The sequence below is a fragment of the Physeter macrocephalus genome, chromosome 14 (genome assembly GCF_002837175.3).
Source record: "Physeter macrocephalus isolate SW-GA chromosome 14, ASM283717v5, whole genome shotgun sequence".
In the NCBI taxonomy this organism is placed as follows: domain Eukaryota; kingdom Metazoa; phylum Chordata; class Mammalia; order Artiodactyla; family Physeteridae; genus Physeter; species Physeter macrocephalus.
Window position 1 is genome coordinate 121,043,615 of NC_041227.1, and position 16,103 is coordinate 121,059,717.

Below are 16,103 nucleotides of genomic sequence, written 5' to 3' on the forward strand. Positions count from 1 at the left end.
GCTGCAACGAAGAGTAGCCCCTGCTCGCCGCAACTAGAGAAAGCTGGCGCTCAGCAACGAAGACCCAACACAGCCAAAAAATAAATAAATAAAATTAAAAAAAAATACTCAAAAATGTTTTTTTAAAAATTAAAAAAAATAAAATTTGGTTATGTCTGTGAATGAGCTCTCTTAGAGAGAAAGGAGAGAGAGAGAACAGGTAAGGTATATATCTTGAGCTTTAAGAAACACAGTCTGCAAGGAGGAAAAAGAGCAGAGAGACAGGAGGAAAGCCAGAAAATGGTACTATCCAAGGAGGAAAAGTTCAAGAAAAAAAAACTCTTAACATACCTGAGGGAATTCCCTTGCAGCAGTGGTTAGGACTCTGCACTCTCACTGCTGAGGCCTCGGGTTCAATTCCTGGTCCGGGAACTAAGATCCCACAAGTCAGGTGGCACGGCCAAAAAAACCCCAAAACCAAACAAACAAAAACATGTGAACTGAAGAGAGGCCCAGGGTAAAAAAGATAAAGCAAGCCCACTGGGATTTTGCAGGAGGAAGGATATGAGCTGCTTGAGAGAAGTTTCCAGAGAGTTCTGTTGAAATAAGCTGGATCCCAGGGGATTAGGAGGGACTGACCAGTGAGGAAGAAGAGGCACTCTGAGAGGATGGCCGTTGCCACGTTGGCACTGAGCTGGCCCTTTGAGGATATTAATATACGATACACTGGTACCACTATGGACACTTCACCATGGTGGCATATAGACTCAGCACAAATGGGTGTAAAGTACAACAGCTCAGAGGCAAGTGAACAAATAATCAGGATTAGACTGAGCTCCCTTCCAGGGCAGAAACCCCAGGGGAAAGCTCACTCTTCTCTCCCAGGTGGCTGGTCGGTGCCTTTTGTGAGCTGTGCTTTTGCACAGTCAACCCCCAGGTGAGATCAGGAGACTTACATGTTATTTGAGGCAATGCCCCTTATCACCACATATTTGTACAAACTTCTGTTTGTTAATAGTATTCCAGGGACAAGGCAGTCTGGGCTCCTGCCTAACCACATTTACGGGCCACAGAATGGTACCTTGTCACTACACTGGGGGAGGGGCAAGGATAACAGCCAGGGATGATGGAACAGGCTGCAGCATCTGTGGTTGCCTCAGTGAACTCCGAAGTTATGTAGACAGCTGAGTTCTTTTTTTTTTTTTTTGACAGCTGAGTTCTAATCCAGGTTGTGCTGGGAATTCCCTGGTGGTCCAGTGGACTCAGCACTTTCACTGCCGTGGACCCAGGTTCAGTCCCTGCTCGGGTAACTAAGATCCCACGTGATGTGCGGTACATCCAAAAAAAAAAAAAAATTCCATTACTAGCTATGTGTTACCCACCTGGCTGTTAATCTTTTAAGATTCCAGTGTATCATCTGTAAAATGGGGCTAAGAACACTACCTCATAGAACTGCTGTGCAGATAGCATGAGCTGGTCCTATAAAACGTGTTTGGGGGCTTCCCTGGTGGCGCAGTGGTTGAGAATCTGCCTGCCAGTGCAGGGGACACGGGTTCGAGCCCTGGTCTGAGAAGATCCCACATGCCGTGGAGCAACTGGGCCCGTGAGCCACGGCTACTGAGCCTGCGTATCCGGAGCCTGTGCTCCGCAAGAAGAGAGGCCGAGACAGTGAGAGGCCCGCGCGCCGCAATGAAGAGTAGTCCCCGTTCACCGCAACTAGAGAAAGCCCTCGCACAGAAACAAAGACCCAACACAGCCAAAAATAAATAAATAAATAAATTTATTTTTAAAAAGTCACAGGACAAGGCAGCTCCCATTCTACCGTTTAACAGCTTAGAATACTATTCACGTGTCATGAAAATTGCTAAACATTAAAAGGGAAACACTTAAAAAAATGTGTTTGCACATTTCCAAACAATAGCCCACAGCCAACCAGTGTTAACTGTGATAAGAATCATCTTTGCGGTAGCAAAACAGTGTACAGTAGATTGGATTCTGTGGTAAAGAGAAGTTCTCCGGAGTGAGTGAGTGGCACAATCTCTTCAAATCCAGCCATCCTGGAACAGGAAGAACCAAGGTTCTATTTACCTAAGAACCAAACTGCTCACAGTGACAGCGGCTTTTAAAGAATTTCCCTTAAAAAATTAGGACATGAAGGAGATAAACATTTAGCTTGCTACCAGAATCCCTTCACTACCCCTCAACATGTGCTGTAAGTTCACTTCTGTTTGGGAGCAGCGGCAGCGTGGAGATCACTCAAAATAGTCAAAGTGGATTTAGCCTGGTAAAAGACACTGTTCCTTTGAGATGGTACTGAAGCTTTCAACCATGACCTCCCTTTCTGGTTTTACCAGCTTTTCCTTTCAAGTCTCCTTCAAAGGGAACTACTCTCTCACTAAATAGCTATCTGCAAACCAACCTCATAATCACTTTTAAGTGAAATTTTGAAGGGTTTCAAACAAACAATTGAGACAGGCACAAACAATTGAAGGCTGGATCATAACTTCCACTAGAGGGCGAAATTTGCTAAAATAAAGAAAAGGGATTAATGGCCACAGGGATTAGCACTGGACATTATGAGTGAGCCGGATTCCAGCACCTTGGCTGCCCCTATCACCTGCGGGAACTGAAAAACACACAGTCTCCACCCCACAGGGCTCCACCCCACAGGGCTCCACCCCAGGAGATTCGGAATCAGTAGGGGGAAGAGGGCAGAAAAAGGTGTTGGGAATCTATTTCTAAAAAAACTCTCCAAGTTTGGGAGCCACTGATTTAGAGAGAAGTGAAAATAAGATTTTAGCTCACTTTCTCCCACCATTCCCTCCCCTCTACTGACATAGTCAGTTCCTGCCTGCTCCAGTCTTTGCTGAACATATATTTTAACCTTGGTGGAAAAAGAGGGCTTATCTTTACAATAAAACCATGACCTTTGCTTTGTTTAGTGGATGTTATTTAAAACAACTTCCAGAAAGGTCATTTTCAGGCCTTTTCTATGGGCAGGTCCACTTCAAAGGCACCCTGCAAAAATATTTCCATTTCTGTCTGTATTTATCAGCAATGCCAGCTTTTGCTTTATCAAAAGCAAAAAGCTGTCTAAAACAATACTTGACTATGGAACAAGATTGTGGGCAATGCTGCCGTAAATAAAACCAGAACTTATCAATGTGAGTTGGCCAATCAAATGGAGACAGGCACAATACATGTGCCTGTCTGATTAAGCATAAGAGTAACCTAACTGGTGCATAAGAAATTCTGAGAACCTATAACAGTGCAGTTATGGCCTGGAGATTTGGTCCAGATGAGTACAAGATAAATATACCTACCTGGTCCAGTCTCCTTGGAACGGATTTTTTTTTCTTTATTGGATCTTTAAAACTGATTTATGAGTCAGATTGAGGTAAGCATTCCCCTTTGTGTTTTATCTGCTGTGCTTACAGGGTCACAGTGACATTTTGAATGGTAAAAGGGCTGCCAGAGTTCCAGCACAGAAAGTTTCCCTCCTAGAGTCACTCTGTCGGAGAAAAAGCACCAGAGAAGGCATGTGAAAGCAGCATTTTCTGATCAGGCTTCTCTTTTAACTCAACCCTGTGGTCTTACAGATCCTGTTGTCAGCTTGCATGCTGGACGGATAATCATTAAAGAGGTCCTCCCACTTTCTGTGGGCGCCTCCCTGGACACCTGGCCACACTGGTCAGGAGTGATGGAGCTTGTGTTTCTGCACATCCCTTGCCAATCTTAAACCTCTCTGTTTGCATTTAGACATGCAGATAACACTTTTCAAAATGTGTCTACTGCTTTCACAGTTGCCAAGATTTGTCCTACTCTTAAACTGGTGTGTTGGATTCTCCAGCAAGGGTTTAGTCCCTTGTCTGTGATTCAGGCATATGAAGTTGGGAATGGGGAACTTTGTTCATGGGATTTTGGTTTACCATGAGCACTTCTGTCTGTTTCAGTGGGATAGGGTTGACTCACATGCACCCAGGTCAGACATCTGGTCAGTCCCCCACTACTTCTTTTTTTTTTTTTTTAATTATATTATTTTTTATTGAAGTATAGTTGATTTTACAATGTTGTGTTAGTTTCAGGTGTACAGAAAGTGACTCATACAGATTCTTTTCCATTATAGGTGATTACAAGGTATTGAATATAGTCCCTACTTCTTTATTTCTCTAGCATTGCTTACTCCTTTCCCCCAAACCCTGAAAAATCTTAGGCTGTCATACGAGCAAGTCAAGAAAAATTAGAGGGCTTCCTTGGTGGTGCAGTGGTTAAGAATCCACCTGTCAATGCAGGGCACCCGGGTTGGAGCCCTGGGCCAGGAAGATCCTACATGCCATGGAGCCACTAAGCCCATGGGCCACAACCACTGAGCCTGTGCTCTAGAGCCTGCGAGCCACAACTACTGAGCCAGCATGCCACAACTACTGAAGCCCAAGCGCCTAGAGTCCGTGCTCCCGCAGCAAGAGAAGCCACTGCAATGAGAAGCCCGCGCACTGCAACGAAGAGTAGCCTCTGCTCGCCACAACTAGAGAAAGCCTGCAGGAAGCGACAAAGACCCAAGGCAGCCAAAAATAAAATAATTTAAAAAACAGAAAAGAAAAATTAGAGAAGCTGCCATCCTTTTTTTCCTTTTCTCCTAGAATATGGAAATGTTGTGCTCTGAACCTTAGTTTATTCTGTCTTGTTACAAATGTCCTCTGGAGAGAGGCTTCCATCAAAGTGGAGGGCAGCATGGGACAGAGTGACCAAACAGCTGCGGGGCTCTTTACATCAGGTTAATAGCCCACAACCTTCAAACGGACCTTGTATGAGTCCTCAACAAACCCACTCCCTCCAGTGAGTTGGGACACGTGTCAAGCTTCACGAGGTCACATCTACAAATGCCACATAAACACACATGACACCAGCAGCTGAAATGGTTTCCTTCTTTGCTTGTAATTTTTGGCGAATGATTTGGCCGTGGTTATTCCAAAGGGAACTGGTGGCAGTTGGACATGATTTGAGGGGAATTCCTGAGGACAAAGAAAGGGACCTTTGGACTAACTGAGGTGCAGCTGGAGGACCCCAGAGCTGCGAACTCGGCGATAGCCGCGCGCAGGGCAGAAGCGCCGGGTTGCAGGAATCCCCTGCCAGCTGCCGACCCTCACTCCGGAGGTCGCTGACGATCCCACCACGGCGGGAAGACGGAGCGGGGACTCTGGACACTCGGCACCGGCTGTCTCCTGGCCTTTCCTGATCAAGTCTGACGCAGCGGATCTCTCAGCGGGATCACTGGGACCTCCTGGGGCAGGGAATGCGCCCGCGTGGCGGGGTTGCCGGTCTCCCCTTGCCCTCAGACAAGCTCTTTGCCTCGATCACGCAGCGTGCCTAGATGCCCGACGCAGAAGACTGGTGCTCTTCTGCCGCCGCGGCCGGGGCACTCAAGGCCAGCCGGAGGCCCAAGCCGCCTTTGGCACCGCCTATAAACCCGCCCCTCCAGCGACAGACCCGCCCCAGCCCGCCCCCAAGCCTGGGCCCCGCCCAATCCCAGGCCCGCCCCTAGGCCGGCCCCGCCTCCTTCCCCGCCCCGACCGGAAGAAGCGCCGGCGCCCGGCACTTATAGGGCCGGGAATGGGGGTGCCACCACCGCCTAGTTAGCTCTGCGTCTGCGGAGTCCCGGCCGCCGCAGCGCTGTTGTCGCGGCGCTCCCGCCCCGTCCTCTGCCCTCCCGCACCGCCCCCCTGGAGCCGGCCGGACCGGCCAGGAGCCAGGGCCGAGTCCTCGCCATGCCTGCCCGACTGCAGCTGCTGCTGCTGGCGTTGCTGCTGCCCAGCCCCGGGGTGAGTGACCGGGAATGTTGGGGTGGGGAACGGCGCGGGGCGGGCCAGGGTCCGAGCCGGGAGCGCGGCGGCGGCGGCCCCAGGCTGGCTCCGTGCGCCCGGGCGGAGACGGCGCCGGGCGGGGAGTGGCGGCCTCCTGACCGGCCGGAGTGGCGGCCACGGCCGGCCCCGCCGAGGCGTCCGCCACCCAGGGGCCTCGCGGGCCAGCGCGGCTGTCACGAGCAGCGCCTCCCCGGCCGTGTGCTCTCCGGCGCAACTTTGTGTCGTCCTAGCGGCACCTCGGGGTCTCCAGAAGGCCCCGGGCCCTTGGGAGGCCGCCCCACCTGCCGGACCCTTCCTGCCGGTGGGCGCCAACTCGGCCTGGCGGTGGCCGCGGAGGAAGGGCAGAAAGGACCCTGTAACCAAGGGGAAGGGAATGTCTTGCGTTTGTAATCTTCGCTTGAACTTTTCAAAATGCGAGAACTTTGGGAAACGAAGTGGGTAAGCGTTCTTCCCCTAGAGCTTGATTCTGCTTACCTGCCTTGCAGGTTTCTTGGCATTGGAGGCAGCGGGCTTCCTTTCGGGCAGCAAGACATCGTTAAGCAGGTTAAGCGGTGGGAATGGTACTCTTTTTTTCAAGATCCCATATGGGACAGCAGTGAAGCCGCTTCGAAACTTTAAACGAAAGACTGTCTCCTCACGGGAGAGCACCGTGGGGCTGTCCAAAAAGTCTTTTCATCTTTTTCTGGAGAGAAGAGCCTGGTTTACATTTATTTAACTTTCAGGCCTTCTCTCAGGCTGTGGATTCGGGCACCGTGGCTGGGAGGACATTTTGTGGACAGCCTTGGCTTTTTTTCCCCTTCTGGTTGGAAGAACCTAAATTAGTGAGTGGTTTTTTTTTTTAAAAAAAGAAACAAAAACGTATTGTTCAGGATGTGGGTATGGTGCATTGGAGCAGGTTCTGTTTAATGACCTCCACTGTGTACTTTTTAATATGGTGTATCAGGTACCAGGTGTCCAGGTGGAGAATTGACATGTGTATACCTGAGTGCCACAGCATGAACTCTTTGGAGGTTATGCATTTTAGGTAAATAATAGTCCGTGCTCTTGGGGTGACAAGAATTTGGAAACAGCTGAAGTAATACGAGGCCACCTTTTTCAAATTCAGGGTTATTTATTTATTTAAATTAATTTATTAATTTATTAATTTATTTTTGGCTGCGTTGGGTCTTCGCTCCTGCGCCCGGGCTTTCTCTAGTTGCAGCGAGCGGGGGCTATTCCTCGTTGCAGTGCACAGGCTTCTCATTGAGGTGGCTTCTCTTTATTGCAGAGCACAGGCTCTAGGCGCCTGGGCTTCAGTAGTTGTGACTCGTGGGCTCTAGAGTGCAGGCTCAGTAGTTGTGGCGCACAGGCTTAGTTACTCCGCGGTATGTGGGATTTTCCTGGACTAGGACTCGAACCCGTGTCCCCTCCATTGGCAGGCGGATTCTTAACCACTGTGCCACCAGGGAAATCCCGGGGTTTTTTTTAAAGGAAAATTTGTACACACTTCACAATAAAACTCATGTCAGTTAAGTTTTCCTTCTGATTGAATTTTTAAAAAATCCACTTTCAAAACTGGGGTCAGGTTTTGAACTTGAACATTTCATCTTGTATTGGTTAACTGCTGCCTGGCATCTGTCCACAAATAAGAGTGTAAAGAGAGTGACCAAAATGTATGACATGGAAATCAATCATTTCATATCATCAGAGCCTTGTGTATATTGTTTTCTTTGCCACATCTTTTCGTGTGCTATTCTGTCACTGGAGTCTAGTGTTTTAGTTATTGAACAACTTTGGCTAAAGAACCAAAAATAACTATTTAGCCTTAGTTGGGACTATAGTTTTGGTTCATGTAAATATTTCCAAATTGTATTTAGAAATCCAAACTTTTCGGAGTTCATGGTAAAAGAGTCCAACCCTTATCAAAAGGTTATGTTTTAGTGTAACTGCTTTTTAGGGAAAAGGTCAGAATTTCACTCCCAGAATTACACACCAGTAAAAATTTCGATCCCCAAACATAGTGGGAAATATTTTTTTAAAATTCTAAATGAAACGCATTGCAGAGTTTGCAGTTAAACTAGGCAGCAGTGATGTTGTGCAGAATGTACTGGCTGTAAAATCAGACAAACCTGAGTTCTTTCTGGTCCCTTGGTAGCTGTGTCCTCAGAGTCTTAGAGACTCTGTTTCCTGATCTGTGAAATGGGGACAGCTAACACACTAACAGGTGTGAAGAGACCTGGCACATCATAGATAATGTAAATTCTCCTTGCCACCCCCCAAAGGTGTTTTTTACTCTAAGTCATCATTTTTCAATGTTATACTATGCCTGAACAAGGAATATTTTTTGATGCTGTTTCTTTTTGATTGATGAAGTAACTAGTGCAGAGGAGGCAGTATTGTGATTTTCCTTCATGCATCATTGCTGCCCTGTGGTCCTCATTGTACAGTGTTTGGGTGTCACTTCTCTCAAGTACCAAAGAGATCTGTGGCACGTGAAGCAGGGTACTTTCTTCAGCTAGAGGATATGCAATTTCTTTTATTCAGCCGATGTTTTGGTTTTAGAGGGGGATAAACAACTTCACGGAGAATTGCAGATCACGTGTGCACAAAAACACACGGAGACATGAGTCTTAACTAGAAATGGCCTTGCTTATCATTTATTCTGATAGTTATCACCTGCATGAATTATCCTCATAGGAGGTATCAAGTATTAATACTGCTGCCACGAGGAGAGTGAGGAGGGTGTTTCATGAAGCTCATGTTCTCAGGACTGCTGATCCTGAAATTAGACTGTAGTTGTGCATATGCGTTTGTTTTGTTTCATTAACTTGCCTGTCCAGGAGGCTCTCCGCAGTCATATGGCTTCTAAGAGCACAAGAGAAAATGTGTATGAGAGTGATTCTTGAGAAAGTTCGACGGTAGACCATATTCCCGAATATAAAACCAGTGAGCTATGTAAAGGTTTCTTCATGTCTGAACAGAACAGTGCCATCTGCACGGGCCTGGGGGTTATAGTTATTTGCATGCCTCCGATGGCGTCTCCATTCTTCAGGTTGAAGAATCATTGGATAACTATTTCATTTTCATTGGAAACCTCTTTGGTTTGGGGAATCCACAGTAATCCTTAGGCTTAATATTATGTATGTTTTATAATGATCAAATGTTCTCCCTAAAGAGATGATATAGGGGAGAAAAGCCTAATGTATCATTTTGATGGATTCTGTTTTTATTATGTACGCATAACTTGGGGCCTGTAACCTAGCAATATGATTAGAGTATGAGGCTGGCTTAAAAAATAGAGACAGTGAATCATAGTCTGTGAATAATAAACATGCTGGTTGGCTCTATTTCCCAGGGGCTGGGGATTTTTTTTCCCTATCTTTATCTTTACCTATATCCCATGTTTGGTTTCAGACTTTGCTGCCTCAGAGCAACACATGCTCAGAGATATTTAAATGAGTGAGTGCACCAGACCACATACGGACTGGGAAAAGTAGAACTTAAAATGCGCCCCCCCCAGATACCATACAAAAACAAAAAATCCCAAGGTCCTTGCTTACACGACTTTTTAAAATTTTAAGTTCCTTTTACACAGTCTCTGCATCACTTCTGATTATCTTATGATCTTTGTTCATGTACAAAGACACAGCAAGTCGAACAGTGTAAAAATGTGTTCTGTACTTTTTTAAAAATTTAATTATTTATTTATTAAAAAAATTTTTTTGTCTGTGTTGGGTCTTTGTTGCTGTGCGTGGGCTTTCTCTAGTTGCGGGGAGCGGGGGCTACTCTTCGTTGCTGCACGCGGGCTTCTCATTGCGGTGGCTTCTAGTTGTGGAGCACGGGCTCTAGGCACAGTGGGCTTCAGTAGTTGTGGCACGCGGCCTCAGTAGCTGTGGCTCACGGGCTCAGTAGCTGTGGCACACGGGCTCAGTAGCTGTGGCTCGCGGGCTCAGTAGCTGTGGCACGCGGGCTCAGTAGCTGTGGCTCGCAGGCTCTAGAGCATAGGCTCAGTAGTTGTGGCGCACGGGGGCTTAGTTGCTGCGCGGCACATGGGATCTTCCCGGGCCAGGGCTCGAACCCGTGTCCCCTGCATTGGCAGACGGATTCTTAACCACTGCGCCACTAGGGAAGTCCCTGTGTTCTGTATTTTTGTTCAGTTTGTTTTTTTTTTTTCACAGAATGTCTCCTGTGGCCTGTTAGGAAATGTTCTGAGTGCACCATTGCATTTGTCACTTTCAGTATCACCTTAGTAAACCATCATCCACTCAGAAAGCATTTGAGCCTTCTGTGCCCAGCCCTAGGTTAGGGACTGGGGTCCTAGCTGAGCAGGGTTGATGTGGTAATAAGCCATGCTTTGCCTGGTGATCACCCTACTGGGGTCATATGGGCTCTTTCCAGTTTTTCCACTATTATAAGAAAGGTGATTTCCTTTTCTTCAAATCTTTTGTGTGTTTGGTGCTTTCTGTATGATAACATGGGAAGATTTGAAAAAAATCTCTCAAAGTATTATCATATTTGTCGTAATAAAGAAAAAAAGCATATATAGTCTAAATTTTTTAAAAAAGCACAACATATCTATAATTCTATTACCCAAACATTACCTCTATTAACATTTAAACAGGTTTATTGAGCTATAATTCACATAGCATACAATTTACCCATTTAAAATATACAGTTCAATGACTTTTAGTATATTCACAGAATTGTGCAACCACCACCACTATCAATTTTATGATATTTTCGTCATCCCCAAAAGAAACTCCATACCCATTAGCTGTCACTCCCCATTTCCCACAAACCTCCCAGCCCCTGGTAACCACTGGTCTACGTTTGTCTCTGTAGATTTGCCTGTTCTGGACATTATATATAAATGGAATCATGCTACATCTGGTCTTTCGTGTCTGGCTTCTTTCACTTAGCATAATGTTTTCAAGGTTCATCCATGTTGTAGCCTGTATCAGTGCTTTGTTCCTTTTTATTGATGAATAAATATTCCATTATGTGGATATATACCACATTTTGTTCATCCGTTCTTCATTTGATAGACATTTGGGTTTCCCCTTTTTGGCTGTTATGAATAATGCTGCTGTGAACATTTGGGTACAGATTTTTGAATGGCCATGGATTTTCATTTTTCTTGGGTATATACCCAAGAGTGGGATTTCTGGGTCATGCGGTAACCCTCTGTCTAACCTTTTGAGGAACTAGCAAACTGTTTTCCAAAGCAGCTGCACTATTTTACATCCCCACCTGCAGTGTAGGAGGGTTCCAATTTCTCTACATCCTCCCCAACACTTGATATATATTTTTTTAAAGTCAAGTTAGTTTTATTGTCTTATAACAGTCTAACATATAAGTCTTAGCTCTGACATAAAGATGCCCAACACTTGATATTATCTGTCTTTTTTATTATAGTTATCCTAGTGGTGGTGAAGTTGTAACTCCTTAGTTTTGGTTTGCATTTCTCTGATGACTAGTGTACTCATATCTTTTTAAAAAATTTTTTTATTCTTGGCTGCATTGGGTCTTCGTTGCTGCGCGCGGGCTTTCTCTAGTTGTGGCGAGCCGGGGCTACTCTTCATTGCGGTGCGCGGGCTTCTCATTGCGGTGGCTTCTCTTGTTGCAGAGCACGGGCTCTAGATCACAGGCTCAGTAGTTGTGGCACAGGGCTTAGTTGCTCCACGGCATGTGGGATCTTCCCTGACCAGGGCTCGAACCTCTGTCGCCTGCATTGGCAGGCGGATTCTTAACCACTGAGCCACCAGGGAAGCCCTCATATGTCCTTCTAGACATTTTTATGTGCACATTTGCAGAGATAATGTTTTTCTTCCCCAAACTGGAATATAACATGGATCTTTCTGTCTCAGTAAATTTAATTCTACAACATAATTCTCACTGGCTGTGTGATACTTCTGTGAAAGAGTATACTGTAATTTGACCATTCAACCATTTAGATATTGAGGCTGTTTTTAATTTTCATTACTATAAACAATTGTGATAAACCTTACTGCTAAACTCTTGAGGCCATCTTAACTGCTTAATTATTTCCTTGGGATAAATTCCTAGAACTGGAATTTGCTTGTCATATGTACTCTTTTACAGTCCCCTCCTCCAGCCCCCAAGCAATATTAGATGTTTTAAAAAGCACAGAACTAACCTTAAATTGGTTTCATGATAGCCATTTTAAAGTAAGCTGGGGCTTCCAGGGTGGCGCAGTGGTTGAGAGTCCGCCTGCCGATGCGGGGGACATGGGTTCGTGCCCCGGTCTGGGAAGATCCCACATGCCGCGGAGCGGCTGGGCCCGTGAGCCATGGCCGCTGAGCCTCCGCAACGGGAGAGTCAGGCTCAGCGGCCATGGCTCACAGGCCCAGCCGCTCCGCGGCATGTGGGATCTTCCCAGACCGGGGCACGAACCCACGTTCCCTGCATCGGCAGGCGGACTCTCAACCACTGCACCACCACGGAAGTCCTATTTTGCTTATATTTTGAAGACCTGAATAACCACAACAGTTTCTTTATGACACCCTATGTACCTAAAAGTTATTGAGAAAATGTTTTATTCTGATTTGTTAATAGCTTGTTTGCAGGGTCCTTTGGCCTGCAGTGGTTTCAGATCAGCTTTCTAGCAGATGTGGCTCCCATGAGCACTCTGAAATACCTCGGGATGATTCTGTGAGTTTGGTTTTAAGGGTAGCCCACCCCCTGCAGAAAAGGTTATTATTATTATTATTATTTGGCCGTGCCGCACAGGTTGCAGGATCTTAGTTCCCTGACCAGGGGCTGAAACCTGGACCACGGCAGTGAAAGCACTGAGTCCTAACCACTGGACTGCCAGGGAATTCCCAAGATTCTTTTGATAGTTGGTTATGAGGCCATTTAAAATTTTGACTCAAGACTGTTCGTAAATCAAAAGTTGATGCATTGTTTGTCTCTTTTGGAGGCCATAGTTCTTAAAACATATAGCTTGTCCATACAGCTGTTTTTCCTAGCAAAATGAACATACCACTTGACAATAAAGTGAAATATTTGTTGGCTTCTTGTTTTGTTTTTCCCACGAACGTACCTGGACTTACTCATCCGAAAGAATGTTGTCTCTTTCAAAATAATAACCCCTTCAGGGTCAATGTTCATGTCAAACAAATTAGTCTTTTTTTTTTTAACTTTTTTTAAAAACTTCATTTAATAATTCAACTTTAAAATGAAAAAATGAGCCCTAAAAAAGCAAATATTTATTATTAAGCCTATTATCCTTACACAATTCCTTCTAGTCTCTGCTTGAATGTAACTTTGACGTGGTCCACACTGAAGTTTTGATCAATACTGTTATTACCCAGCTTGATTGCACAATTTATCGAGGACACTTGGATTCTTGGTTGTTTCTAAAAACCCGTGAGAGACTGTCTACCACGTAGAGGATTCAAAAGTATATTCTTTGAAGGTAATTTCCAAAAAATTCCAGATGTATTGTGAACAGTGGGAGCATGTATGGATAAATGTTTAGCTTCCTGTCAGAGTATGTTAGACTCCTAGAAGGGATCCAATAAGTCTTAATATTTTCCCCACCCCACCCCCACGTAAGCAAAGGGATGCATTACCACAGTGCGAGCAGGTTAGAACCTTCAAGGGTGGTATTTTGGGGCACGTACCACCCTCACTCAGGCATCGCCCTGCCCTCCCAAGTTGAACAGTCACTGCTCTGCTGTGTTCCCAGAGCACACAGATGAGGAAGCTGAGGCCAGACAGGGCCGGTGACCTGTCCATGGTCATGCACCAGTGGCAGAACTGAACCCTGAATCTGATCCTCCTGCTTCCCTTTGAAGAGCAGCCCCTGCAGTGCTTATGTCCTGGTACATCTGTTAGAACAAATAAGTCCAGATACCCCAGTCACACCTGAGGAGGGGGCCAAGCCATGTTGCAGTGAGAGATGGGATCTAGAGAAGGACCAGGAGAGAAGAAAGGCTTTCCTGTAAGCTTGGGGAAATGCTCAGACGATGCTCTTGTTCCTTCCGGGAGAGTCGCAGCCTCTTACCCTTTGTTTCAGTCAGAGAAAGATGCAGATTTGGGATGGAAACACTGCTTTACCCTGAGCATCTCCATCAGGGATATCCACTGAATCCGGCAATCTCGGGGAGAATGCAGGTTAAGAGGTCCTTACACCAAGTTCTCAGTTTAAGCTCTTTTCTTTGCTTGAGGTCTAATAATATCCAAGCAGGTGCATGTTTTTCAGTAAGATCTTGCCCCGAAATGTTTCTGGAATAGTAAAACCGAAAGTTCATGTCTTCGAAGCCTTTAACCAAAGTTTCTTTTCCATACTGCAGTCACAGCCTTCGGCAAAGGATCCTGAAAAGGTAGAACTCTTTAATGATCAGGCCGGGTCTGGGTTGTTCGCCTTTGCAGAGGCCCCATCTCCCACCAAGTGCTGGCACCAGGAAGTGGGTATATGATGACAGGAGAGAGAGTAGCCTTGGCCCTTGGGCCACAATAGAGGGACCTCAGTTAGCTCAGGTGGGTCTCAGGAGAGGGTAGTGAGGGAGAGAGGAGGAGGCCAGGAAAGTGCCCTGTATGGGGGTGGTGCGCTTCTCTTGCTGGTTTGTCCTAGAGGGCAGGGACTGTGTTTTGCTTATCTTTGCATCCTCTCTGGCATTTAGCACGGTGAGTCGGTCGTACCCCCTGTATTGGGCACTCAGCAAGTATTGATTGAATTTCTCTTTGAGGCTCTTGTAGACCAATAAGACAAGGAGCTGTTTTATCATCAGGCGCTGTGGATTTGCGGCGGGGGGGCGGGGATAAGGAAAATGTTGCTTTAGCCGTAATCTGTATTCTTTAGTGAGATCTTATCAATAGCGTTTCTTTCTACACAATGAGAGGGGTTCCAAGATACTTGCTTGGGTGGACATGACCCCCAGTGTGTGGTGCTCTTTTGATAAGCTCCTCATATCAGTCATGAGATTAATTTTCCCACTGCCAAACCCCAGGAGATAAATGGCCTGCGATTATTCCAAGTCAGTTTCATTTTTTACTCAGCATGATGTTTCACTGTTAAAAAATGAACCTTGATCCAGGGTTGTCCTCTTCTGTATTAAACATGATTTCCCTAGTTAGTAGACTAATTTATAATTATCATTCAAAACCACCCCTTCCCTCAGTGGATTCTTTTCCCTCTCTATTTCAGATGAGGGAATCATTGTTTGTCCGGGCTGCGAGAATGTTTGTCATGGAAACCGGATTTTTTTCGTACATATTATCTGAACAAATAGTGCCATCAGATCCCTCAAACCTGACATTGTCTTTGATCTCCAGTTGGGTCAGAGGACTGTGTTGACCAAACTAACTCAGATCTCCTTCCTCTTAAAGCAAATGACCCGTGATTCCTGAGGGGCCTCCAGGAGTGAGAGAAACACCTGTCTGGGAGGCCACAGCTGCAACCGGGAATGTGTTCCTTGAGGCAGTGCTTCTCCACCCCGGCTGACTGAGTCCCCTGAGGACCTTTTAAAGTACCCTATGCCAAGGTCCCACCTCAGCCGAATGAAATCAGAATCTCTAGGAGTGGATGGAGGTCGGCATCCTTTCTTTAAAAAAGAAAAAAATTTTTTTAAACCCCAGGTGATTCTAACATGCAGCCAGGTTGAGGCCATCAAGTAAGTCCTGTTCCTTTGTCCTGGACACAGCCATTGTGTCCACCTGTGCCCTGTGGTGTCACAGAGCCCTGGACCAAACCAGAGCCAGCCTTTGGCTTTTTTTACGGAGAAGTTAGGACTGATACATTCTTCTAGTTAGTGGCAGAACTAGAAATAGAGAACCTAGCATTATGTGTTTTCTAGTATACTATGTTGCCCAACTTTTAAAGAACAAGTAATTCCAGACAGATGGATATGTATGTTTTTTTTGAGTACTAACTACTGAATTTGCTTTTTAAAAAATCAGCTTTAACTGATAACTGACCTTAAATTCAAATACACTTAGTTACTGAATTATAAGATGTTTGGAATTATTTAAAGTTCCACTTATGCTTATTTATTATTTTTTCCTTCTCCATACATTAGGAGGCCTAAGGAATCCAAACAATACTGTTTTCCAGGTTCCTTCACATACCCTGGTGGGTAAAATCATCCTTCAAGTTTGAAAAGAGCCTTCTCTAGCCAGAGTGAAGTAGCTAAGGGGAGTGGGTATGGGAGAAATTTGCGGAAGGAGTAAGTTGGACAGTTAAAGTACAAGAACGAGGGCTTCCCTGGTGGCGCAGTGGTTGAGAGTCCGCCTGCCGATGCAGGGGACACGGGTTCGTGC

The 16,103-nt window shown here is 45.8% G+C and overlaps 1 protein-coding gene across 3 annotated transcripts in view; it reads left to right on the forward strand.

The window, feature by feature from the left end:
• The first annotated feature begins 5,508 nt into the window (after nucleotides 1-5,508).
• Nucleotides 5,509-16,103, forward strand: part of LOC114487773 (serine/threonine-protein kinase/endoribonuclease IRE1-like) — a 51,237-nt gene continuing 40,642 nt past the window's right edge. Inside the window, exons 1-2 of one of the 3 annotated variants that reach the window (XR_008619392.1) lie at nucleotides 5,509-5,798; nucleotides 13,088-13,257. Coding sequence is in view for 1 of the 3 variants with exons in the window: in XM_028499830.2 (XP_028355631.1) it covers nucleotides 5,745-5,798 (54 nt within the window). In the remaining 2 variants the exon portion in view is untranslated. Of the gene's footprint in view, nucleotides 5,799-6,123; nucleotides 6,279-13,087; nucleotides 13,258-16,103 lie in introns of those variants that run through there. The other 2 variants (XR_008619393.1, XM_028499830.2) reach the window with 2 other exon arrangements.